Source organism: Macaca thibetana, chromosome 10 (genome assembly GCF_024542745.1).
Source record: "Macaca thibetana thibetana isolate TM-01 chromosome 10, ASM2454274v1, whole genome shotgun sequence".
In the NCBI taxonomy this organism is placed as follows: domain Eukaryota; kingdom Metazoa; phylum Chordata; class Mammalia; order Primates; family Cercopithecidae; genus Macaca; species Macaca thibetana.
Window position 1 is genome coordinate 79085689 of NC_065587.1, and position 26484 is coordinate 79112172.

At 39.3% G+C, this 26484-nt stretch overlaps 1 protein-coding gene across 1 annotated transcript in view; it reads left to right on the forward strand.

The window, feature by feature from the left end:
• The window catches only part of SLX4IP (SLX4 interacting protein), a 195597-nt gene that overhangs the window by 6793 nt on the left and 162320 nt on the right, over positions 1 to 26484 (forward strand). The window contains exon 2 of the mRNA XM_050745059.1: positions 17873 to 17928. Within this exon, the coding sequence (XP_050601016.1) occupies positions 17902 to 17928 (27 nt within the window). The 5' untranslated portion in view covers positions 17873 to 17901. The remainder of the gene's footprint in view (positions 1 to 17872; positions 17929 to 26484) is intronic.

A 26484-nucleotide genomic window follows, 5' to 3' on the forward strand; every position in this document is an offset into this window, starting at 1 on the left:
TCCATTGTTGAAGCTGAAGTGTTTTGTTTTTTTTTTTAAAATAAGTAAACTGGCATTCAGAATTACCATCTGAATAATAACAAAAGCTGATTCTTTTTGGCACTGAAGTTGCCTTTCAGACTTTATCTGAGTGGTCACCAGTGAAGCCTTCGCTCATTTGTTGTTTTTCCTCCGTCTTTTGTTAAGTTTGTGATTCATTCCTTGATACTGGTTGTTTTGGTGATAAGATTGGTGCATGTGTTGGGAGAGGACAACAGTGAAATGATTTCTCATTCTTGAATTATAGCTGCAACTTCAGAAGTTCTAGGGCCTTTGCTGTTTTCTGTTTCTGTTCCCATAACTAATGAAAGTTCTTTAAGATGATAGAAAGAAACATAGTAATTTCCTAGATAAAATTTGAAATCTGGAGATTAGAAGCCTAAAGTTAATTTCTGGTCTATTTAATGAGAGCAGTTGCTTGTGACATAGGCCAGCAATCACTAGAAAGAAGACAAATGTGAATTTCAGAGTGCCTTAGATTTTCCCACAGAATAATCTAGAAGGTCATTGACTTTCTTTATTAGAGTTTATCTCTGCTTTGTATTTAAATGACAGGACAATCTTGTGATACTGTTTAATCTACTTCCATTCCCTCCCCAAATTAATTTTTTAAGACTCTTAGGATCTTTCTCGCTCCACTAAAAACACACATGTAATCATATTTTTGGTGGGGTCATACCCTATCAAAGTCTCCTCATTGTGAAAGAATGCTTGTTTTCAGGCCTCAGAGGGTGGACTCAAGAATGCACAACAGAAGATGAGGCATCATTTTTAAGTTATCATATACTCTAACTTCTCAGCATACTTACGTAAATTATATACTTTCAGATATTTGGAAAATCGATCTTTTTGGGTTGTCCTACACTTCTTAAAAACAGGCAACAAAATAAAACTGCCACTGAATTTAGACTTGAATTTCCAGCTCTGGTAGCAAAGGCTTTTTAACATTTATTCTGTAAACCTGGGCACTGAGCTTGCTGCATCCTCCTGAAAACAACTTTGAGGGCCTAGGAAAATAATCATTTAAGATGCATTGTTGCTTTTTGTGTGTGTGTGCACATTTGCTTTTTAATGATCAGTTAAAAAAAATTTAGAAAAGCCTCAGGATGTTCCTTGATTTAAAACTTAATTAACATAGAAGCTAATAATATATTTTTCATTTAAATGAACGTTAAAATGCCAGTATTTTAAAGACAAAGAATTTTATGCACCGAAAACATCATCTTTGTGGTATAAACTTCAACCATACCTCTAATCTGTTGCCCATTATTTTCAGTATGAAACACTAAGATCTTCTGGGTATGTGTTTATATGAATTACAGCTCTCAGCTTTGGCTGTATGATATATATAACTGAAGTGTTATTTATTTGGTGAAATAGGTCCAGAGTGCTTGACCTCTTTTTTGGAATGCTTACTGTGGAATTTGGAATTTGGGGACAGTAAAGATACATTGGATAAATAGGTATAAATCTAAAACAAAAACAAAAAAACCCCACAGTCTGATTTAGTAACATCAGTGGACCCAAGTCAGCAAAGTTTTAATGTATAACTGTACCACACCCCAAGTATTAAAGAGGAGATGAATGGACCCTGTCCTTGGGAATCTTATAGTCAGGGAGAGGACCAGATTTAGGTGTAATTCAGTGGGCTAGGCATGAGAGTAGAGGTGGTTCAAATGTGTCCCAGAGAAGGAGCAATTCACTTGGCTCATAGAAGGCTCCAAGGTGGCATCCGAGTTGGGTCTCAGAGGATAACTCAACTTGCCTTAGGAGAGGACATTCCAAGTGCAGCATGCATGGGTGAAGGCAGAGAGAAATGGAGTTGCCTGTTCAAGGACACGTGCCAGGAGTTGGTTGTGTGGTGGCATTACAGGTGTGAAGTTGCCTGTGCCATAAGATGGAGGTTTGGACAGGGACACTGATATGGTTTGGATTTGTGTTCCTGACCAAATCTCATGTTGAACTGTAACCGCCAGTGTTGGAGGAGGGGCCTGGTTGAAGGTGATTGTATCATGGGGGCAGATTTCCCACTTGCTGTTCTCAGGATAGTGAGTTCTCTTGAGCTCTGGTTGTTTAAAAGTGTGTAGTACCTCTCTCTTTGCTCTCTTCATCCTGCTCCAGTCATGTAGGACATGCCTGCCTCCTTTTGCCTTCCACCATGATTGTAAGTCTCCTGAGGCCTTCCCAGCCATGCTTCCTGTAGGGTCTGCAGAACTGCAAGCCAATTAAACTTCTTTTCTTTATAAATTACCCAGTCTCAGGTAGTTCTTTATAGCATTGCAAGAACAGACTAACACAAGCACCGATAAAAGGACTTGTGATGCTGTGGGAAATCCCAGTGAAGAGTTTTGAATAGGGGACTCAGGCTCAGACAACTCTAATGTTGGGTTTGGGGTTGGGGAAGTACAAGGATAGAGATTAGAGGTACTTTAAGAGGCCATAGTTGTCGGGGGTGTCCTCAGGATAACCCTTTCTTTGGCGTCTGGACCTCCTGGCATCACCATGTGTTTTAGTCTGCCTGTGCTGCTGTGACAAAATACCTTAGACTGAGTAATGTATAAACAATAGGAATTTATTGCTCACAGTTCTGGAGAATGGGACGTTCAAGATCCCAGCAGATTCACTGTCTGGTGAGGGCTTTCTTTCTTTCTTTCTTTCTTTTTGAGATGGAGTCTCGCTCTGTCACCCATGCTGGATTGCAATGGCGTGATCTTGGCTCACTGCAACCTCCGCCTCCCAGGTTCAAGCGATTCTTCTGCCTCAGCCTCCTGAGTAGCTGGGATTACAGCTACTTTTTGTATTTTTAGTAGAGATGGGGTTTCACCATGTTGGTCAGGCTGGTCTCGAACCCTTGACTTCATGATCCGCCCACCTTGGCCTCCCGAAGTGTTGGGATTACAGGTGTGAGCCACCGCGCCCGGCCTGGGCTTGCTTTCTACTTCAAAGATGACACCTACTTGCTGTACACTCACATAAGGTAGGGAGGCTGGGGAGCTTGTTTGAGCCTTTTTTTAAATAAGGGCACTGGTCCCATTCGTGAGGATGGAGCCCTCATTACTTACCACTTTCCAAAGTCCCCACCGTTAATACTATTACATTGGGCACTGGGTTCCAACATGTGAATTTGGGGGGATACCAACATGTAGACCATAGCACCGTGTTGTGATTTGATTTTTCCTTCTCATGGGAGGCGGACGGGCCCATCCATGACTGTCATCTGTTCCATCCCAGGTAAGAGGCTGTGTGCATGTAGTAAGGGAAGAGAACGTGTGTTCGCCACAGATTCTCGGGCAATTGGTTCTTCTGTGATAAGATATCACAACTAATTGGGTTTTGTAAAAGAATAGTGAGGGACATGCCCCTCAGCTCCCAGAGGATATGAAAGTCTCATGGTTGGATGTTGCACAGTGGTTGTCAAGGCCTGAATAACGGAAGGGATGAGAAGATTTTCCTTCCACCCCCTACTGCCTTGCCAGACGTGCGGAGACTTCGTTGGGAGGCAGGGGCACCTTACTCTGGGCATCACCTCTGCCCATTTTTCTGTTGGATTGTTTTTTCTTTTTCCTTTTTTTTCTAAGATGGAGTTTCGTGCTTGTGGCCCAGGCTGGAGTACAATGGCGCGATCCTGGCTCACCTCAACCTCCACCTCCTGGGTTCAAGCGATTCTCCTGTCTCAGCCTCCCGAGTAGCTGGGATTACAGGCAAGTGCCACCACGCCCGGCTAATTTTTTTGTGTTTTTAGTAGAGACAGGGTTTCTCCATGTTAGTCAGGCTGGTCTCGAACTCCCGACCTCAGGTGATCCACCCACCTCAGCCTCCCAGAGTGTTGGGATTACAGGCGTGAGCCACTGCGCCCAACCTGGATTGCTTTTTCTTGCATACTTATGTTTTGCTGGTTACATGTCTTACAAATATTTTCTCCCAGTTTATGATGCCTCTCCCCCCATTTCTTTATGGTATGTTTTGATGAAGAGATGTTTTAATTTTTTTAAGCTTTTATTTTGAAATAATTATAGATTCATAGGCAGTTACAAAAAAAGGTCCAGGGAGGTCCTGAAAACTGTCATTCAGTTTCCCCCAGTGGTAACATATTGCATAACTGTAGTACAAATATGAAAACTAGAAAATTGACACTGGTTTAATCACTGTAATTTATTAGAGTTAAGCAGTTACACATGCATTTCTTTGGATTTGTACAATTTTATTACATGTGTATGTTCATGTCACCAATTTCACAATCGAGATAGAGAAATGTTCCATGGTTCCATTGCCACAGGTTCCCTCCTACTACCTCTTTGTAGCTACACACTCCTCTCCGATCCATAACCCTCTGGCAACCACTCATCTCTTCCCCACTTCTATAATTTTATCTCATAAATATTATGTAAATGGAATCATACAATATGCAACCTTTTGAGATTGCCTTTTTTTTTTTTTTCCAAGACAGAGTCTTGCTCTGTTGCCCAGGCTGGAGTGCAATGGCGCGATCTTGGCTGACTGCAAACTCTGCCTCCTGGGTTCAAGCAATTCTCCTGCCTCAGCCTCCCAAGTAGCTGGCATTATAAGTGTGCGCTAAGATGCCTGGCTAATTTTATTTTTAGTAGAGATGGGGTTTCACCATGTTGGCCATGCTGGTCTAAAACTCCTGACCTCGTGATCCACCCACCTCGGCTTCCCAAAGTGCTGGGATTACAGGTGTGAGCCACCATGCCTGGCCGACGAGACTGCCCTTTTTTTTTGAGACAGAGTCTTACTCTGTCACCCAGGCTGGAGTGCAGTGGCGTGATCTCAGCTCACTGCAACCTCTGCCTCCCGAGTTCAAGCAGTTCTCTTGCCTCAGCCTCTCGAGTAGCTGGGACTACAGGCATGTGCCACCACGCCCAGCTAATTTTTTGTATTTTTAGTAGAAACAGATTTCACTGTGTTAGCCAGGCTGGTCTTGAACTCCTGACCTCAGGTGATCTGCCCGCCTCGGCTTCCCAAAGTGCTGGGATTACAGGCATGAGCCACCAGGCCTGGCTGAGATTGCCTTTTTTTTTTTTTTTTTTTTTTTTTTTAACTCAGCCTGTTTCCTTAAAATCCATCCAAGTTGCATGTATCAGTAGTTTATTCCCTCTGCCTGAGTAATATGCCAGGGGATAAATGTACTGTAGTTTAACTGTTCACACATTGAAGGATGTCAGGGTTGTTTCCAGTTTGTGGCTGTTAAGAATAAAGTTACCATGATGGCTGGGTGTAGTGGCTCACGTCTGTAATCCCAACACTTTGGGAGGCCGAGGTGGGTGGATCGCGAGGTCAGGAGTTCAAGCCCAGCCTGGCCAAGATGGTGAAACTCTATGAAAAATACAAAAATTAGCCACGCGCAGTGGCAGGCGCCTGTAATCCCAGCTACTCGGGAGACTGAGGCAAGAGAATCGCTTGAACTTGGGAGGGCGGAGGTTGCAGTGAGCAGAGATCAGGCCACTGCACTCCAGCCTGGGCAGCAGAGTGAGACTCTGTCTCAAAAAATAAAAAAAATAAAAAATAAAGTTACTGTGAACATTTCTCTGCACCCTCACCAGCATTTGGTGTTATTATTTTTTATTTGCCTTTCTGGTAGGTGTGTAGTGATATCTTGTTGTGGTTTTATTTTGCATTTTCCCATGGCTAATGTTGTTGAATATATTTTCATATGCTTTTTTACCATCTGTATATCCTTCTTGGTGAGATATCTGTCATTTGCCCATTTTCTGATTGGACTGTTGCTTTTTACTATTGAATTTTGAGACTTCTTTACATATTCTAGATAGAAATCCTTTGTTGGATATGGATTGCAAATATTTTCTCCCAGTTTTAGAAAAGTTTTAATTTTAATATGGCCAAAGCTGTCATTCTTTTTCTTTATGGTTTATATTTTCTCTGTCTAGTTAAAAAACTCCTTTATGATTTTGAGTTCATAAAAATATCCTCTGAAAGGTTTTAGTTTCGCACATTAACCCATCTGTAATTGATTTTTGAGTCTTGTATGAGATAGGGTTCAATTTAATTTTTTCTCAAATAGATATGAGCAATTGTTTGACCACAGTTTATTGAATGAGTCATCTCTTCATTTCCCACTAATTCACAGTGCTGCTGCCAGCATGCATCAGTTTCATAAATGCATGCATTGGTTTCTGGTGTGTGGAGTCTGCCCCTTCTGCCTGTTTGTCTGCCCGTTTGCCAGTACATTAGTTTTTATACCTTGCATTGTAGTAGTTTTGGTAAGACAAACCCCATCTTTTGTTTTTGTTTTTATTTATTTTCTAGAAGTGCCTTGATCTTTTTTACTCTTTCTCAGTTTCCCCGTTCAAGTTTGTAGTTGGAGTTGCATTAAATTAGTAGATCAGTTTGAGGATGTCTTGAATATATATTTTCATTTTATTCCTAGATACTTTTTATTTGTGGATGCTAGTTTAAGTGATATTTTAAATTCTACATTTTTTACTTTTTTCAAAGAAGTTGTTTCTACTGATTCATCATTAAGCATTTTGTTACATTTTTGTAGGTGCTTTTTCTAGATTAAGAAAGTCCTTTGTATTCATAGATTTCTAATGTTATCTTTTTATTTTTTTTCTGCTTCTACTGAAATGATTATGTGCCTTTTTTCTTCTTCAGTTTTTGTTTTTTGAGACAGGGTCTCTCTCTGTCACCCAGGCTGGAGTGCAGTGGCATAAACATGGCTCACTGCAGCCTTGAACTCCTGGGCTTAAGTGATCCTCCTGCCTCAGTCTCCCATGTAGCTGGAACCACAGGCTAATTTTTTGATTTTTTTGTAGAGACAAGGTCTCGCTTTGTTGCCTAGGCTGGTCTCAAACTCCTGGGCTCAAGCAGTCCTCCTGCCTTGGCTTCCCAAAGTCCTGGGATTATAGGTGTGAGCCACTGAACCCGGCCTCTACTTCAGTTTTTTAATGTGATGATTTCTCTGGTGTTTAGCAAACCTTGCACTCCTCAGATATCTCACTTGGTTCTGATGTTTGTTTGTTTTCAAGTAGGTTTGCTAGATTAAAATTGCTTTTAGATTATTGCTTCTATGTTCACCCATAGAATTGTCTGATTTTTCATTCTTTTACTGCTCTTGTCTGGTTTTGCTATCAGCGCTCCATAAAATGAGTGGTGGGATGATTTCCTTCTTACTGTTTTCTCTGGAAGAGTTTGTATACTGGCATTATTTGTACCCTGAACTGTTGATTTTTGGATTCTAGAGGTTTAAAAATGGAATAGACTATAGAGGTCAACCTTTCCAACTCCACTGTTTTTTTCTGAGGTGGGAAGAATTAAATGCTGAGGCATAAATCCAAGGGACACTTTGCACTGTACCATGACCCAGTGAGTTCATCATTATAGAAACCCTAATCCTGAAGTAGAGGTAATAGTCATTTTATTATGTAAAACAGATGGCTCAAAGCCTTCGCACCAAAGTTCATGCAAATCCATGTAAGAGTGGCTTGAAAAACATCACATTAGCCTCAGTCTCATAGTTTTCTAGGCCCATCTGATTAAGATTAAGAATGGAGTTAAGAAGGTCGGGCGTGGTGGCTCAGGCCTGTAACCCCAGGACTTTGGGAGGCCGAGACGGGTGGATCACGAGGTCAGGAGATCGAGACCATGCCGGTTAACACGGTGAAACCCCGTCTCTACTAAAAATATAAAAAAATTAGCCAGGCATGGTGTTGGGCGCCTGTAGTCCCAGCTACTCGGGAGGCTGAGGCAGGAGAATGGCGTGAACCCGGGAGGCGGAGCTTGCAGTGAGCCGACATCCGGCCACTGCACTCCAGCCTGGGCGAAACAGCGAGACTCTGTCTGAAAAAAAAAAAAAAAAAAAAGAATGGAGTTAAGAAAGGGACTCAGGCCGGGTGCGGTGGCTCAAGCCTATAATCCCAGCACTTTGGGAGGCCGAGACGGGCGGATCAGGAGACGGGCGGATCACGAGGTCAGGAGATCGAGACCATCCTGGCTAACACGATGAAACCCCGTCTCTACTAACAAATACAAAAATCTAGCCGGGTGAGGTGGCGGGCGCCTGTAGTCCCAGCTACTCGGGAGGCTGAGGCAGGAGAATGGCGCAAACCCGGGAGGCGGAGCTTGCAGTGAGCCGACATCTGGCCACTGCACTCCAGCCTGGGCGACAGAGCGACATTCCGTCTCAAAAAAAAAAAAAAAGAAAGGGACTCAGGCACTCTTACAGCTTTGGGATCACCTGCGAGAGCAGGCAGACAACCCTGCTGGCCTACTATTGCTTTGTGTAGGAGCTGGCAGCTCACAGGGCAGTGATAGGTTTATTGCCCAGTGTGATTATAATTTTGATTGGAAATATCAAATATTCAATATATGGTATTTTTATGAACATTAATAAAGATTCAGTATATTTCTGGAAAATTTCCCTAAAAACAGAAAAAAAAAATAAAAAGGTAAAAAGGTTATATGTATAAGTGACTCAGCTCCAATTATCTGGAACATTTTTTTCACCCGGCAGGCTTTTCGTGAGTACCCTCTAGTGCTAGGCATTGCTCTGAGGGCTGCTCACATATGAGAGTGTACTCCTGCCACCATGGATAAGTATGATTTTACCATATTTGGGACTTTAGCAGATTGGCTTAGTTTGTTTCAGATTTCACCATTTAATTCATCCCCAGCACAAGCCTAGTGCTGTCATAAACCAAAGAAAAGAGGATTTCTTGATTTGAAATGACTTTAGCAAATATGCAAGCTCAAGGTCTATGCACCTGACTGTCCAGATGTGTTATGGGCTTTATCCTGGCAGAATTCATTTATTTATATTTTGTGTATGAAGGGTGCCATCTTATGTAGCATAGTGATAAACGAGTTCAAACTACATTTTCTTTAACAATAGAGTTTCTTTCTTTCTTTGGTTAACAAGAGAGAACCACTACACATGTAGGTTTATTTGAGGTCATACTCTGTGTTGGGAACTTGGACCTTGGTGTGAGGCAGAGGGAGGAAGGTCACACCTACCCTGACAGCCCAATGAGTCACTGACCTTGGCAATTCTACAGGTGACAGATGGTGCTAGTTTGCTCTCAGTGGACCTTACAAGACTCTATCTAGTGCCTGGTTAGGCCATCAGCTGTGAGATCCAGGCCTGGTCCCATAAGTTCTCATTAGGGGAATAGATGGTAAGGCTGGAAGTAGAGGGTCTGTAAGATCTGTTTTAGCCCTAAAATTGTGATTTTTTGAATTTCCAAACATTGTGGAAACAAGTGAAAAAGTCACATACCTTGAGGCAGAGTGTGTTATGATACTAAAAACAGACTAAAATATTCAGAATATAGATTTCATTTTCCCAGGTATCCTGTTTTATATTGTCAGACCATATTATTTTATATAAAAAAACATGCTTTTCAGTTCCAGATCCCTAGAGATCATTTTTTTGATATTGGACTTTGATGATACTCTTTGAAAAATTCAGCATCTATAACACAAATGTAGCTGTTCTTGTTTTATTGATAAATGTAAAAAAAAAAAAAACCCACAAAACAAAAACCTTATTGTGAGTTGCAAATGTGAAAATGTAACTGTATTAGTCATTTTAGCCATTACAGTAACCTCACTGTAATATGGCTCATTCATGATCTATCCAATAGCAGATATGATGTGAAAGCCTTGCCTTGGCCTTCCACTTGGTTTGTCTGTCCTTCAGGAAAAGAAGTATGTATGGGAAAATCAGTGTGTAAAAAATAATTGGATCACACATGTTTTACCTGTGGTGGTTACGTATTGACAAAACTGTCCCCCTTTTCCTGGTTCCATGTCTAGCTGATCCACTTGAGTATTCTTTTTAAGTACTCTCATCTAGGGACTTCCTTAATTCTTAGCAAGGTTATGCAAGCCTGATTTAATGTATTTAAGGTGACTGATTTTATGTTTATTAGACAAAAATAATATAATTTTAAAAATCCATGTAAAGTTTTCAGGATAACCTTTATATATATTGTTTTTAAACATGTGCCTGATTTCCCAGGAACTTACTTTTTTTCCACTTACACTGTGTCTAAATGGGCTTGCTAAGATAAACATCATTAAATATTTTTCTAAGTCATGTGCATTATGTTATTTAGAGAATGAAAATGAATACTTAAAATGACTTACGGTTTGGATAAAGATATTTTTTGTCCATTTAAAAAATTAGGATCTCATCACATAGGAGACAAAAATTAAAAAAATAAAAATTAAAATCAAAGGGTACCAAATTTTTTTAAAAAAATCACCATTGACTAAGTAATAATAATTATGAATACCCATCGAAGGAAGGCCTAGTGGTTTTTTTTTTGTTTTTTTTTGTTGTTGTTTTTTTTCCTGGGATTACAGGCATGAGCCATCACGCCCGGCCGGCCTAGTGTTTTTATGTGTCATTTTATTTAGTCTTTTCAATAATTTTGAGTTAGGTATTATTACTCTTATTTCAGAGATAAAAATCCCAACACTTTGGGAGGCCGAGACAGGCGGATCACGGGGTCAGCAGATCGGGACCATCCTGGCTAACACGGTGAAATCCCGTCTGTACTAAAAATACAAAAGAAATTAGCTGGGTGTGGTGGCGGGCGCCTGTAATCCCGGCTACTCGGGAGGCTGAGGCAGGAGAATGGGGTGAACCCGAGAGGCAGAGCTTGCAGTGAGCCGAGATCGCGCCGCTGCACTCCAGCCTGGCCAACAGAGCAATACTCCGTCTCAAATAAATAAATAAATAAATAAATAAATAAATAAATAAAGCCTGGGCGGCAGAGCAATACTCCGTCTCAAATAAATAAATAAATAGATAGATGAATAAAAAATTCAGGATACAGAAATAAGTGCCCTTCTTATTTATTTATTTATTTATTTATTTTTTGAGACGGAGTATTACTCTGTCACCCAGGCTGGAGTGCAGTGGCACAATCTTGGCTCACTGCAACTTCCGCCTCCCGGGTCCAAGCGATTCTCCTGCCTCAGCCTTCCGAGTAGCTGGGACTACAGGCGCACACCACCATGCCTGCCTAACTTTTGCATTTTTAGTAGAGACGGGGTTTCACCATTTTGGCCAGGCTGGTCTCCAACTCTGACCTCCAGTGATCCACCTGCCTTGGCCTCCCAAAGTGTTGGGATTACAGGTGTGAACCACACTGTGCCCGGCCGTGTTTTTCTTGTTTTAAAAAAGGCTCTCGAACTGTGCTGTCCATAATGGTGGCTCCCTACGAGTGTCTATTGAGCACCTGACACATGACCAGTCCAAATTGAGATGTCCTAGAAATATAACCAATTTCAAAGTCTTGGTTAAAACAACAAGCATGTAAACATTTTTGTATAGCTCACATGTTGAAATGCTAACATGTTGACTATATTGGGTTAAACAAAATAGATTGGCCGGGCACGGTGACTCACGACTGTAATCCCAGCACTTTGGGAGGCTGAGGTGGGCGAATCATGAGGTCAGGAGTTCGAGACCAGCCTGGCCAACATGGTGAAACCCCGTCTCTACTAAAAATACAAAAAATTAGTTGGGCTTAGTGACGGGCGCCTGTAATCCCAGCTACTCGGGAGGCTGAGGCAGGGGAATCGCTTGAACCCAGGAGGTGGAGGTTGCAGTGAGCCAAGATTGCACCTCTCACTCCATTCCTGGTGACAGAGTGAGATTCCGTCTCAAAAACATAAAATAAAATAAAATGAAATAGATTATTCAAATTAACTTCACCTGTTTCTGTTTACTTTTTAAAAATGCAACTAATAGAAAACTTAAGATTACATTTGTGGCTTGCATTATATTTCTATTGGAAGAGCTGCTGTAACAATTTCAACGGGCAAATAGTTCCATGCTCAAGGCTTGTGAATGATGGTGTCCTCCTCAACCCCTTTCCTCCATCCTTGTGGGCTCTCTTCACCTCGTTCTTCAGTTTGGGGCAGAGTTTAGTACTTAAGAATCGGATACAGGCAGGGCGTGGTGGCTCCCACGTATAATCCCAGCACTTTGGGAGGCTGAGGCTGTTGGATTGCTTGAGCTCAGGAGATGAAAACCAGCCTGGGCAAGATGGTGAAGCCCCATCTCTATAAAAAATATAAAAATAGGCCAGGTGCGGTGGCTCACGCCTGTAATCCCAGCACTGTGGGAGGCCAAAGTGGGCGGATCACCAGAGGTCAGGAATTCAAGACCAGCCTGACCAATATGATGAAACTCTGTCTCTACTAAAAATACAAAAATTAGCTGGGCGTGGTGGCATGCGCCTGTAATCCCAGCTACTGGGGAAGCTGAGACAGGAGAATTGCTTAACCCAGGAGACAGAGGTTGCAGTGAGCCGAGATCGCGCCATTGCACTCCAGCCTGGGCAACAAGAGCGAAACTCTGTCTCAAAACAAAAAAATAAATAAATATGTATGTATATGTAAATTAGCTGGGTTTGGTGGCATGAACCTGTGATCCCAGCTACTTAGGAGGCTGAGGCAGGAGGATCGCTTGAGTCCACCAGGCGGAGGTTGCTGTGAGCCTCGATTGAGCCACTGCACTTCAGCCTGGTTGACAAAGTGAGACTCTATCTCAGAAATAAAAAATAAATAAATAAACTTTAAAAAAGTTTATTAAAAAACAAAGAATTGGATCCAGATCACTAAATTACTGTCTGTATTTTTGCTTTAATATAGCCATTGTGGTTATTATTATTTTCACTGGTCTGCTTTGTTTCTGAAACACTCCATCACCATTAGAGATCTTTTGCTCTGTTTAACCTCTGTACCCTCACCATATTTATGCACACACATTCCCTATTTTTCTAATATCATCATAAGCATAACATTGTTTAGCTCAACATTCAATGTTTGCTATTATGACTATAAATGCTAGTCATAACTCAGCTGTGTATTAAACACTCTTTATTTACTGCAGTTTTTGTTTATGGTGGAATCAGTAATTGCCTTGTTATTCTTCTGCTGTTTAGCTTTCCATGTACCTGCCCTAATTCAATCTCATATTCTTCACCAGTTGTCTAAAACTCATCCGTGTGTGCGTGTGTCCGCAGATCTTCCTGGACGTGCCTCTCCCCTGCAGCCTGCTCTGGTCCGCACCTGCGCTTCCCCTGTGGTCTACCCACGGCTCTCATGGAGGCCTCCTTTCACCAGATCCTCAGCTTTCCTCTGCCTTTCTCCTGTCTCACCCTTCCTGTTTCCTCTTTCTTGCTTAATTTCCTCATTTTGGTGAAGCACATCTTTAGTAGCTTCCTGAGAAAAAATACATGAAACAGTTTTATAAGAACTTGCATATCTAATAATTTTTTTTCTCCCCTGAAGTTTAAATCCAGTTTGAGGTTGGAAACAATTTTCTTCAGAATTTTGAAGATATTTCTCTATATCTTTGGGCAGTTTGGAACCAATTCTGACTCCTGATCCTTTGTGTTCTCCACCTCCTACTACCCCCCACACACACTTAAAAGAAAATTTTTTTATTCCCAATACCTAAAATTTCGCTGTGATAGATGCTCTAATATGGGTCAGTCTCCATAATCATTTTCATGTGTTTGACCTCCTATATTGGTCTTTTAATTTTAATTTATTTTCTCTTTCCTTTTTTTTTTTTATTTTTGGCTGAAGTTTCTGAGAGATTTCATCATGTTATCTTTCAACCATTCTATTAAGTTTTAAAAATTCAACTATCATTGTTTTAGTTTGTTGTCTTCTGATAGTCTCTTTTTTTGTTGTTATTTTTTTTTTTTTTTTGCTTTATGGCTGCAGTATCTGCAACCTCCCTAATGATAATTTTTAAAAAATGTTTTCTTCTCTCTCCATACTTTGTTTCAGCCAAGTAGGTTTTTTTTCTCTGTTTGTTTTTCTTTCATAATATAATCTTGCTTTAGGTGGCAGGTGGTTCCTGCTTGTTGACTTATATTTGAGAGTGGGACATTAAAAGAGAACTAGAATCTCTGCATATGGGTGTGGGGCTTATGGATCTGGACTTCACTTAAGAGCCATCTGTTTAGGCTGTTTCCTTGGGGAACCCCTATGTCAGTATTTTTAGACGCTGTCTTTTAGGTTAGTCCAATTCTCTGAATAGGGAGGTTTTAGTCTGCCCTCTGGAGAGTGTGGGCAGGGTAGAGAGGCATGCAGGCAGAGGAAGGTCTCCATTTGTATTCCCTAATTTCTCTTTGTTCAGAAGATTCCACCTTCTACTGTGCCTAGTGTTTTCCAGACTAGAGATCCTCTGTCTTACCCTCTCCAGAAAATACTCCGGTTTTGTGCCAGGGTGAGAAAAAGTGGTTGCCTGGCTGAGCACAGTAAAGGGGAATATTTACCTTTTTATTGCCAAATAATATTCTATTGTATGATATATCACATTTTGTTTATCTGTTCATTAGTGGATGGACATTTGGGTTGTTTCCATTTTTCGACAATTATTAGTAGTGCTTCTGTGAGCATTCCTGTATAATTATTTTGTATGGAGTTGTTGTTTTTTTTCTTGGTTATATCCCTAGGAATGGAAATGCTGGGTCATGTGGCAACTCTTTAAATTTTGAAACGCTATCAAACTATTGTGCAAAGTGGCTACAGTTTACATTCCTATCATCAATGTGTGAGAGTTCCAGTTTATTCACATCCTTGCCAACATCTGTTATTATTTGTCATTTTGATTTTAGCTATTTATCTTAATGGGTATAAAGTAATATCTCATTGTGGTTTTGATTTGCATTTATTTGATGGCTAATGATGTTAAGCATCTTTTCATGTGCTTAATGGGTCATTTGTAGATCTTCTTTGAAGGAATTCAAATTCTTTGCTTATTTTTAAATTGAGTTATTTTTCCTCTTATTGAGTTGAGTTCTTTATATATTCTGGACATGAGTCCTTCATCAGATGTTTGCAGACTTTTTTTCTGTTCTGTGTATTATCTTTTTACTTTCTTGGTTTGAAGTATAAAAGTTTTTAATTTTGATAAAATCTAACTTACTAATTGCTTTTGTCACTTCTGTTTTGGTATCATATCTAAGAAACTGTTGCCCAATGAAAGGTCACCAAAATTTATGCCTATGTTTTTTTCCTAAGATTTTTATAGTTTTAGCTCTTATATTTAGGTCTTTGATCCATTTTGAATTAACTTTTTGTACATAGTGTGATGTAGCAGTTCAACTTTATTATTTGGCATATGGATACCCAGTTGTCCTGGAACCATTTGTTGAAACAAGTTATCTCATTACCCTTGTTGAAAATCAATTGAACATGAATTAAGGCTCTATTTCTATCAGTTTTATTCCAATTGACCTGTATGTCTTTTATTTATTTTTTTGAGACAGAGTCTCAATCTGTCCCCCAGGCTGGAGTGCAGTGGCATGATCTTGCCACACTGCAACCTCTGCCTCCTGCTTTCAACTGATTCTCGTGCTTCAGCCTCCCAAGTAGTTGGAATTACAGGTGTGCACCACCATGCCTGGCTGATTTTTTGTATTTTTAGTAGAGACAGGGTTTCACCATGTTGGTCAGGGTTGTCTCGAACTCCTGGCCTTGAATGATCTGCTCGCCTTAGCCTCCCAAAGTGCTGGGATTACAGGTGTGAGCCACCGTGCCTGGCCTATATGTCTGTTCTTGTGCTAGTGTAGGTTGAGCATCCCTAATATGAAAATCCAAAATATGAAATCCTGGAAAGTCTGAAACTCTCTGAATGCCAACATGATGCCACAAGTACAAAATTCCACACCTGACTTCACATGACAGTCTGTAGTCAAAATGCAGTCAAAACTTTGTTTCATGCACAAAATCATAAAAATATATAAAATTCAGGCTATCTGTATAAGGTATATATGAAACATAAGTGAATTTTGTATTTAGATTTGTATCTCATCCCCAGGATATCTCATCATGTATATGTAAATATTCCAAATCTAAAAAAAATCCTGTGTCTGAAACACTTCTGGTCCTAAGCATTTCTGTAAGGGATGTTCAGCCTGTACCATACTGTTCTGATTGTTGTGATGTTGTAGTAAGCTTTTATTTATTTATTTTTTCAGACGGAGTCTTGCTCTGTCACCCAACCTGGAGTGCAGTGGCATGATTTTGGCTCATTACAACCTTCACCTCTCGGGTTCAAGTGATTCTCCTGCCTCAGCCTCTCAAGTAACTGGGATTACAGGCACATGCCACCACACCCAGCTAATTTTTGTATTTTTAGTAGAGATGGGGTTTCCCCATGTTGGCTAGGCTGATCTCGAACTCCTGACCTCGTGATCTGCCTTCCTCGGCCTCCCAAAGTGCTGGGATTAACAGGCATGAGCCACTGCGTCCAACCATAGTAAGCTTTTAAATTGAGAAGCCTGAGTTCTCCAATTTCATTCTTCTTTTTCAGTATTGTTTTTGTTACTCCAGAGCTCTTGCAATTTTATATACATTTTGGAATAAACTTGTTAATTTCTGTAAAGAAGTCAGCTAGGATTTTGATAGGGATTGCATTGAATCTGAGAACATTTTGGGAATATTGCTATATTAACAGCATTAAGTCTTACAATTCATGAACATGGGTTATCTTTCCACTTAAGTCTTTAATTTCTTTCAATTATATTTTATTACTTCTGGTGTACAAATCTTGTACTTTTGTTATACTTATTCTTAAGTATTCTTTTTCATGTTATTATGAATGGAATTTTTCTTTAAATTTTATTTTAGGACTATCTATTGTTGGTATGTAGAAATATAGTAGATTTAAAATATTTATCATATATCCTACAACCTTGCTGAACTTATTAATTCTAGTAGTTTTTTGATGATTTCTTAGGGTTTTCTATATATGAGAACATGTTGTTCATGAATAGACAGTTTATCTCTTTCTTCCTAATCTGGATGCTTTTTATTTCTTTTTGTTGCCTAATTGCCTTAGTTAGAACCTTTAGTACAATGATGAAAAGAAGTGGCAAGAGCAGACATTTCTTGTAAAGATGTGTCTCTTATCTTAAGGGAGAAAACATTTAGTCTTCATCATTAAGTATGATTTTAGCACTTGGTTTTTCATAAATATCTTTTATCAGGTTGAGATAGTCCCTTCTATTCCTATTGTGTTGGCCTTTTTTTTTTTTTTTTTAAATTAAAAAAGCGTTTTGGATTTTTTGTTTTTTTGTTTTTTGTATTTGGGATGATTATGTGCATTTTTTTTCTGTTATTAATAGAGTGTCTTATATTGATTAATTTTCAGATCTTAAACTATCCTTGCATTCTTGGAATACATCCAACTTGATCATGGTGTATAATCTTTTTTACATGTTGCTGTGTTTGATTTTCTAGTATTTTGTTGAGAATTTTTGGGTCTTTCTTCATAAGGGACATTGATGTGTGGTTTTCTTGTGATGTCTCTCTCTGGTATTGGTATCAGGATGACACTGGCTTCAGAATTATTTGAGAAATTTTCTTATGCTACTGTGTTTTTAAAAAGAGTTTATGAGGGATTGGTTTAAATTATTCTTTACAGATTTGGTAGAATATAGCAGGGAAGCCATCTGAGCCTGTGCTTTTCTCCCTTTTTTTTTTTTTTTTTTTTAATTTTTGTAGAGATAAGGTCTTGCTGTGTTGCCTAGTTTGGTCTCCAACTCTTGAGCTCAAGTGATCCTCCCACTTTGGCCTCCTGAAATGCTGGGATTATAGGTGTGAGCCACCATGCCTGGCCAGGGCCTGTCCTTTTCTTTGCAAGCAGTGCTTAAATTACTAATTTAATATAGTATTTTGGTTAAGGGAATTATAAGTGAACATTCATCTCAAAATAACCCATTGATATTTTACTATTTAGCCAATCTTTTTCCTGTATAATATCCAAATAAAAAGAAATTTTAATATATCTAATTATAACTTTTTTTTTTTCTTAAAGGTTTGTAGTTACTGTGGAGTCAGTAAGCCATGGCATCTAAGAAATTTGCTGTTAAAGTAAGTAATGTTTAATAGCTTTTTAAAAAGTGTCTAATCACTGTCTAATATAACTGAGTTCTATGTTAATTGAAAATTGAAGTTCCTAACTTTCTACTTTTTACACTTGGGACTCTGCAAAAAAGTTTTTCAACTTTTAAGTTCTGGGGCACATGTGCAGGATGTGCAGGTTTGTTACATAGGTAAACATGTGCCACAGTGGTTTGTTGCACAGATCATCCCATGACTTAGGTATTAAACCCAGTGGCCATTAGCTATTCTTCCTGATGTTCTCCCTCCCCCTGCCCCACCAACAAGTCCCAGTGTGTACTATTTCCCCCCATGTGTCTATGTGTACTCATTCAGCTCCCACTTATAAGTGAGACTGTGAGGTATTTGGTTTTCTGTTCTTGCATTAGTTTGTTGAGGATAATGCCTTCCAGCTCCATTCACGTCCCTGCAAAGGACATCATTTTGTTCCTTTTTATGGCTGCATAGTATTCCATGGTGTATATGTACCACATTTTCTTTATCTGTTTTTTCACTGATGGGCATTTAGGTTGATTCCCTGTCTTTGCTATTGTGAATAGTGTTGCAATGAACATATGCATGCATGTTTCTTTATAATAGAATGATTTATATCTTGGGGGGTATATACCTGGCAATGGGATTGTTGGGTCAAATGGCATTTCTGCCTTTAGATATTTGGGGAATTGCCTCACTGTCTTCCATAATAGTTTAACTAATTTACACTCCCACCAACAGTGTAAAAATATTCCTTTTTCTCCACAGCCTCATCAGGATCTGTTGTTTCCTGACTTTTTAATAATCGCCATTCTGACTGGCGTGAGATGGTATTGTGTTGTTTTTGATTTGCATTTCTTTAATGATCAGTGATATTGAGCTTTTTTTTCATATATTTGCTGGCTACATGAATGTCCTCTTTTCAGAAGAGTCTGTTTACATCCTTTGCCCACTTTTTAATGGGGTCGTTTGTTTTTTTTCTTGTAAGTTTGTTTAAGTTCCTCTGGATATTAGACCTTTGTCAAATGGATAGCTTGCAAGTATTTTCTCCCATTCTGTAGGTTGTCTGTTCACTCTGATGATAGTTTATTTTGCTGTACAGAAGCTCTTTAGTTTAATTTGATCCTATTTGTCAATTTTTGCTTTTGTTGCAGTTGCTTTTGGTGTTTTGGGGACTCTAGGCAGATTGAAAATTTATATTTTGAGAACGAGATGGGGGAGAAAATGTTCATATGGTTATGAGGCGTTCCTTGCTTCGTCTTTTAAAGATGCTTTTTGGTCATCCCTTGGTCTTTACTGTTAAAAATTATTATTCATATTCCAGGTCCATGGCATGATTTCTCATTATGTCAAAGCAGATAAAAGGTAATCAAAAGAAGGAATCAGCAAATTCTCTACCTGGGTCAATGCCAGGAGAGTTCTCTTACTTGGTTGCCCTCTTTCATTTTCCTCTTATAAATGTCCCTTCTTTGTTCCTTGATGGCTGGGGTTGAGACCTTCTCAGGTGTGGATAGATGGGAGGCTGCTGTGTGAGGGATAGTGGGAAGGGAGAAGAGAAGAACTAATAGTGAGTACAAGATCTTGCAGATGCTTTCATATATGTTGTTGTTTCTTTAGGACATTTTCTGTATGCTAGTGTTACCATAAGTGCAAGTTCAAAACATCAGAATATAAATTACAATAGCTAGTTGGCCAGATTAGATACTATTTAATGTTATAGCTCTGTCTTATTTTTAACCAAGTCAGTGCTTATTTAGATTTGCTAACATATTTATAAATTTCATTGCTTTCAGTTATTTCTTGTATCCATATATATTCTTAGTATTTCTTCCTGTGAAGGCATGTAAGTGATGAACTTTAACTATTTGTGTGTCTAAAAATATATTTTGGTCTTACCTTAGAAAGATATTTAGTTGGTTTTAGTTGGGCGCGGTGGCTCAAGCCTGTAATCCCAGCACTTTGGGAGGCCGAGACGGGTGGATCGCGAGGTCAGGAGATCGAGACCGTCCTGGCTAACACGGTGAAACCCTGTCTCTACTAAAAAATACAAAAAAACTAGCCGGGCGTGGTGGCGGGTGCCTGTAGTCCCAGCTACTCGGGAGGCTTTGGCAGGAGAATGACGTAAACCCCGGAGGCGGAGCTTGCAGTGAGCTGAGATCAGGCCACTGCGCTCCAGCCTGGGCGCAGAGCGAGACTCCGTCTCAAAAAAAAAGAAGGAAAGGAAAGAAAGATATTTAGTTGGTTTTCGAATGCTAGGTTGAGCATTATTTTCCAACAACACTTTAAAGATACTTTTTAATTGTCTTCTGGCATCTTTTATTACTACTGAGAAATGTTTTCATTATCTATTGATGCTTAAAATCTACCTTAAAACTTATTGGCTTGAAACACCAACCATTTTATGATCTCTCCTGATTCTGTAGGTTGCTTAGCAACAATTGAGTAATTTTTCCTTTTGACGTTGGTTGGGGCTGCAGTTCTACTTAGGGCCTCACTTAGGTGGAACATGGAAGATGGCATACTCAGTGGCAGTTAATGCTGGCTTTGGTTGGAATCTCTGCTGGATCTATTAATTGTTGTTCTTCAGTTCTCATCCATGTGCCTATTCTGTGTGGCTTGGGCATCTAACCCGGTGACTGAGTTTTGAGGGGTGGCATCTTAGGACAAGACTTGCACAATGAAAGAAGTATGATTTGTCAGTGCTTTGAAGGCCTAGATGCAGACATCTCAGATGCCACTTCTGTGGCCTTCTGTTGATCAGAGCATTCACAGGGCCAGCCTAGAGTCAGGGGAACCTGCACTCTTAACTTGAGAAGCAGCATTTTCTCACAGGGATCAGGAGAATTGTTGGGGTGTGTCTATGGAGACTACTCACCTCAGAAGTTCACTGTTTGGCCTGATTTGATTCCTTTCTTGGTTATCTGTCATTCTTCTCTGGTTGCTCTTAAGATTTATTTTTGTCTTTGCTCTTCTATAGTTTCACTATGAAATCTCTAGTTATAGTTTTGCTTTTATTAATCTGGCTTGGGATGCAATGTATGTCTTCAATTTGAAGACTCAAGTCATCAGTTTTGGAAAATTCTTGACCATTTTCTCTGCCTCTCCTAATTCTCTCTGTTCTCTTCTTATAGAGAACTTTTATTTGAAGTTTGTTGGATAGTCTCATATGACTGTTCATTATATGCTGGAGGAGTGAGATTAATTTTATCCAGGACTGAGCCCCAGTAGTCTGTCTGCTCAGAAAAGGGCTGGGCCTCTTGCAAAGCTCTGTTGAAACTGGCTATGGCCAAGTAGGGCAGACCATCCTGGTCAACCATGAAGCTTGGACCTGAGGCGCCTAATTATGCCAGAGATGGGTCAGTTCCATACACATGGAAGTGGCATATTCTGCTACCATATTATCCCATCTTATAGTGATACCTGTAAGGCTTGGAACAAAGCTTCCAGATCATGGTAGGCAGAGGAGTTGCCTCAACAGTGAGTGTCAGGCTGGCAGAATAGGGATAGGGACAGGGTTCTGACACATCATATTGAGGGTTCTGTACATCACTTTGTAGTTGTATTTCTGCCTCTGACAGTCTAGGGACCGGTGCTTCTCCATGTACCTTACTTAAAAGCTCCATGACTCAAGCATGGGGATCCCTTTTTAAATATCTGACAGCGAGTTTTGCCAGATTTCTGTGCTCTGCTCCAGGGTATCATGGGCAGCAGGAGACCTGCACACCTGCTACTGATATTTTCAGACATGCTTTCTCCCCAGAGAACACTGCTCCTGAAGTCTTGTGTGAGTGCTGTGTGGCCAGTGGCCAATTGCCCTTCCCTGTTTTTCTTTTCCTTATTGCATTGAGAGTGCTTTTTTCCCCCCCTCTGAAACAGGATCTCACTCAGTTACCCAGGCTGGAGTGCAGTGGTGTGAATATGGCTCACTTCAGCCTTGACCTCCTGGGCTTAAGCAGTCCTCCTGCCTCAGCCTCCTGAGTCGCTGGGACCACAGGCATGTACTACCACTCCCAGCTAATTTTTTTTATTTTTAAGTTTTTGTAGAGATGGAGTCTTGCTATGTTGCCCAGCCTGATCTCAAACTCCTGGGCTCAAGTGATCCTTCTGCCTTGACCTCCCAAAATGTTGAGATTACAGGCATGAGCCGCTGTGCCTGGTCCAGAGTGCTTTTTGATCAGACCTCTTTCACTTCACTAAAATCTGCTTATCTGTATTTAATCTTCTCTTTAACTTGTTCACTTTTAGTGACTGTATTTTTTTATTTAAGAAGTTATATTTGTTTATATTTTAAAAATTCAAATTCTACCAGCACTTATTCTATATACTTTCCCTAGTTTTAAAAATTTATTTCAATTTTCTCCTTTTATCTTAATAATTTTAAAATAACTTATAGTCTCTTAGATTAGAACAATCTAATAAAATAAATAAAATCTAATAAATCTATTTCACTATTATTTATTAAGTGTGGAATAAATTGGTTGTTGAGATTGCTGGATTGTTAATGTGTGTAAGTTTTGATTGTGCTTCATTTTCAGTGACATCCTACACACACACACACACGTGGAAAGACTTATGAATCCTGCAGAGTACTTGAACAGTTTTAAGTTTACTTCTGCTAGAGCCATTAACATTTCAGTCATTTTGGACCAGATTTTATACTAATTTCATGGCTCGAGATTCTACCACCTTGTTGGTAGTATAACTTTAGAACTTACAACAGAGTCTGGCACAAGCTTGATGTTTTTTTGTAATTTGCAAACAGTTTCTCACTTCCTTGCTGTTCTCCATTCCCCTCCTGGCATTCCAAGGTCCTGAGTGAATAGCAAGTTTCCATGTTGCTTTCCTTGGTCAATAAGGAGAGATTTTTTTAGTTGAATTTTCATGAAAGTCATAATTTCTCAAGGGAATTAAGTAAAAACCTCTATTGAATAGCTCCTTCTCCAAAAATTTATAGTTTTAGTTATGGACAAACTAGCCCATATAAACCAGAAAGTATTATATGAGGATATATACATTGCATGTTTATATATGTGTCAAATATTGTATTATATGCTAATGGGATACAGAAGTATAAATTGAAATTCCTCACAACTTGTGGCTTAACTAACTGTAATGAGTTCATTCTCCACTCTCCTTTATCTTTTATACCTCTAGGGCATTATGATACCAGCAGCTCTCAGCCTTCCTGGCTCTTATATCCTGCTTCCAAATATTCTGACAGCCAGGCTTGAACCTTCCAAAGGGATGATTATTGATTAGTACTGTTAGGGGCTTACTAATTTTATTAGTCTTCTCAGAGAACCCAGTTCTGGCTTTGAATTCTTTTATCCTGTAGTATGTTTGGTATTTTATTTTATTATTTCCTTACTTCTTTCTTTATTATTTCCTTCTAATTTCTTTGGGTAAATTTACTCTTTTCTAGCTTCTTAAGGTGGAAGGTTAAATTTTTGGTGTAGAGCCTTCTTTTCTGATACATGTACTTAAAGTTATAAATTTCTCTTTAAGCATTTCCTACTTTAATTGTATCCTTCATGTTTTGATAGGGATGCAGTTAAAGTAGGGATTTTGTTATAACTCAAGTCAAATAATTTCCAGTGTTCATTGTGATTTTGTTTTTGATCCATTGGCTATTTAAATGCATATTGTTTAGTTTCTAAGTATTTGCAAATTTTCTAATAATCATTTTGTTATTAATGTTTAGCACAGCACCTCTGTCTGTTCTGGTAAATGTTACATAAGCACTTGGAAATGTGATGGTTGTCATGTGCAGTGAACTAAGTATAGTCACTTGGGTCTGGTTTGTTAATTGTATGTATTTACTAATATTTTTGTTAACTTGTTTTATCTGTTGAGAGAGGTGCATTAAAACCTTCAACTGTGATTTTAAATTTATATATTTCTCCTTTTAGTTTTGATTTTTGCTTTGTATATTTTGAGACTATGTTAGCAGGTGTGTGTGGATTTATAACTGTTATATCTATTGAAGTAAGTCCTTAATCACTGTGAAATGTCTCTTTTTATCTCTAGTCATACTTCTTAACCTAAAGCCTGCTTATGTGATGAATAGCATAGCCTATATTTGGTATCCCCCAACCAAACAGATGGGTTCCTACTGGATTCCCAAAGCCCATCAGTCAATAAGGGAAATAAAAATTTCCAATAACCATTCATTTTCTTTTTAAATTATGAATGGACAGAAGAGCATTCGTGCAGATTTAAGAAGAACACAGAGTATGAGAATTAGAAAATATAGTGAATGAACAAACTCTAAAGAGCAGAGAGGTGCTAGGGAGCCAGAGAAAACTTTAACTGCACTATAATTTGCTTCCTTAGAGCGAAGAAGGAAGCTATTACATATAACCACAAAACAAGGTTAGGATGTTACAAACTAGGGAAATTCCCAAGAACAAGAAACAGCTCTTATAAATTAAAAGCATAATATAAATAAAAATATGATAAAGTATGGGGCAAACACCAAGGAACACTGCCCAGAAAGTAGAACAAGAAAATAATAGATTAAAAAAAAAATTGAAGAGAAAACCACAAGAAAATTAGAGTTTCAGTCTTGATATGAAAAATTGGAATTCTAAAAGAAAAACAAATGGTTGAGAAAAAATTATGAAAGAAACAATACAATACAATTTACTGGAAGTGGAGGATACAAAGTTCCTGTTTGAAAGAGCTGTGAGCGAATACACAATAAAGTCAGTGAAAAAGAGTTGTGCTAAGGCATATCATCCTAAAATTTCAGAACACTGGGAATTTAGAGAAGAACTTAAGAAACAAACAGATCACATACAGAGGATCAAGAATCAGAGCACCCTTCTCAATAGCAATAACTAGGAGACAGTAGAACAATATGTTTAATATTTTAGGAAAAATGGTTTCCAACCAAGAATTCCCTTTACAGCCCAACGTTCAGTCACATGGTGGAATAGAGACATTTTTAGGATGCAGAGTATAGAAAACACTTCCCTTCTGATGTGCACACTGTTTTAGAAAGGATGTCATCTTCCAAAATAGGGGAATAAACAGAGAAAGAATCAGATATAGGATCCAGGAAATAGGGAACCAGACAGGTGAGGGCCTAACCAAATTCCTTGATGATTACTGTGTATTTTGCCTAGAAAATGTAAGGGTGGAAGGGGCGTGATCCTTTCCTCCCCATCATGAAGGGTCACAGCCAGCACTCCTGTAACAAAAGACTAAGTTAACTAAGGAAAGCATAACAAATTTATTATGTTCACGCAAGTGCATGGAAGTCATACAAAATATAAACACTCAAAAGCTGGACGTGATGGCATATGCCTGTAGTCCCAGCCATTTGGGGAGGCTGAGGCAGAAGATTTGCTTGAGCACAGGAGTTTGAGTTCAGCCTGGGCAACATAGAGAGACCCTGGCTTTAAAAACAACAACAGCAGCAAGAAACGAAAACCCAAAGGGCCAGATGGTTGACCTCTCACTGGGGAGAGGGAACTGGGAGATATAGGGGTAACTGATTTTTAGGGGAAATGAATGGACCTGAGAAACAGAAATTAACTTGTAGATGATTTTCTTTAGAATTTGAATGAGCCAAGAAGCAGATAATATCTAGTTGAAATGCCTGTCCACTGTGTGTTTGTATTCTTTAGTCTTCTTTTCTGCTATAGATAATTTCAGGGAAGATATGGAAGGCAATTGTGTTCCTCTTTGGGTATCCAGTTTCTAGGAAGATAATGGAGCTTCAGCGAACAGCCTCATCTTGTGCTTTGGGAGAGACAATGGATTGAGGGGAGGAGGGGAGGAGGTCAGAGAGACCTTGCTGCTACTTTTTTAGTTTAGCATGTCAAAGAGTTATATTTCTGAGTATTGGTTTCTGAACTGCAACCAGTCCTATTGGAAGAAGACAGAGGGTTCCATGAAAGATGTCTCCAATAAAAAATGAAATGAATAAAATACTTCATGTATTTAAATGCATTGAGAAGAAATTTTTTTAGGCCTATCAGGTAGCATGGGAATGATTTAGTCATAAGAATATAGAAAACTAAACAAAAGAAAAATGATGCAACCCTCAGCTCTCAGTAAACAAAAGATTGTGCAAGATAGGAAATTAAGCATAGTATACTACATGGCTCAGCTTTTTGTTCTTCTTGTTGTAGAGATGGGGTCTTGCCCTGTTGCTCAGGCTGGAATGCAGTGGCACAGTCATAACTCACTGCAGCGTTGAACTCCCAGGCTCAAGTGACCCTCCTGCATGGTTCAGCTTTGAACAGAGGTTACATTTCATAATATTGTGAACTCCAAGTTTTGGAAGGCCGGGGAAGGAAACATGTGGAAGGGCAGTTATAAGGATTAAGTCCTCATTTCACACATAAAGTATATAAAACTGAAGTAATAAGACATTCGTAGGATAAACATAGTGTTTAGAAATATGTTGGCAAATTACCAGATCAAAAAGCTAAGTTTCAGTGTGGTTGCCCTTGGTGAGCGAGAGTTGGAGTGAGAGAGGGAGCTGGATGAGGCAGAAGAGGCCATTTTGTTTGTTTGTTTGTTTGTTTGAAAGATGGGGTCTAC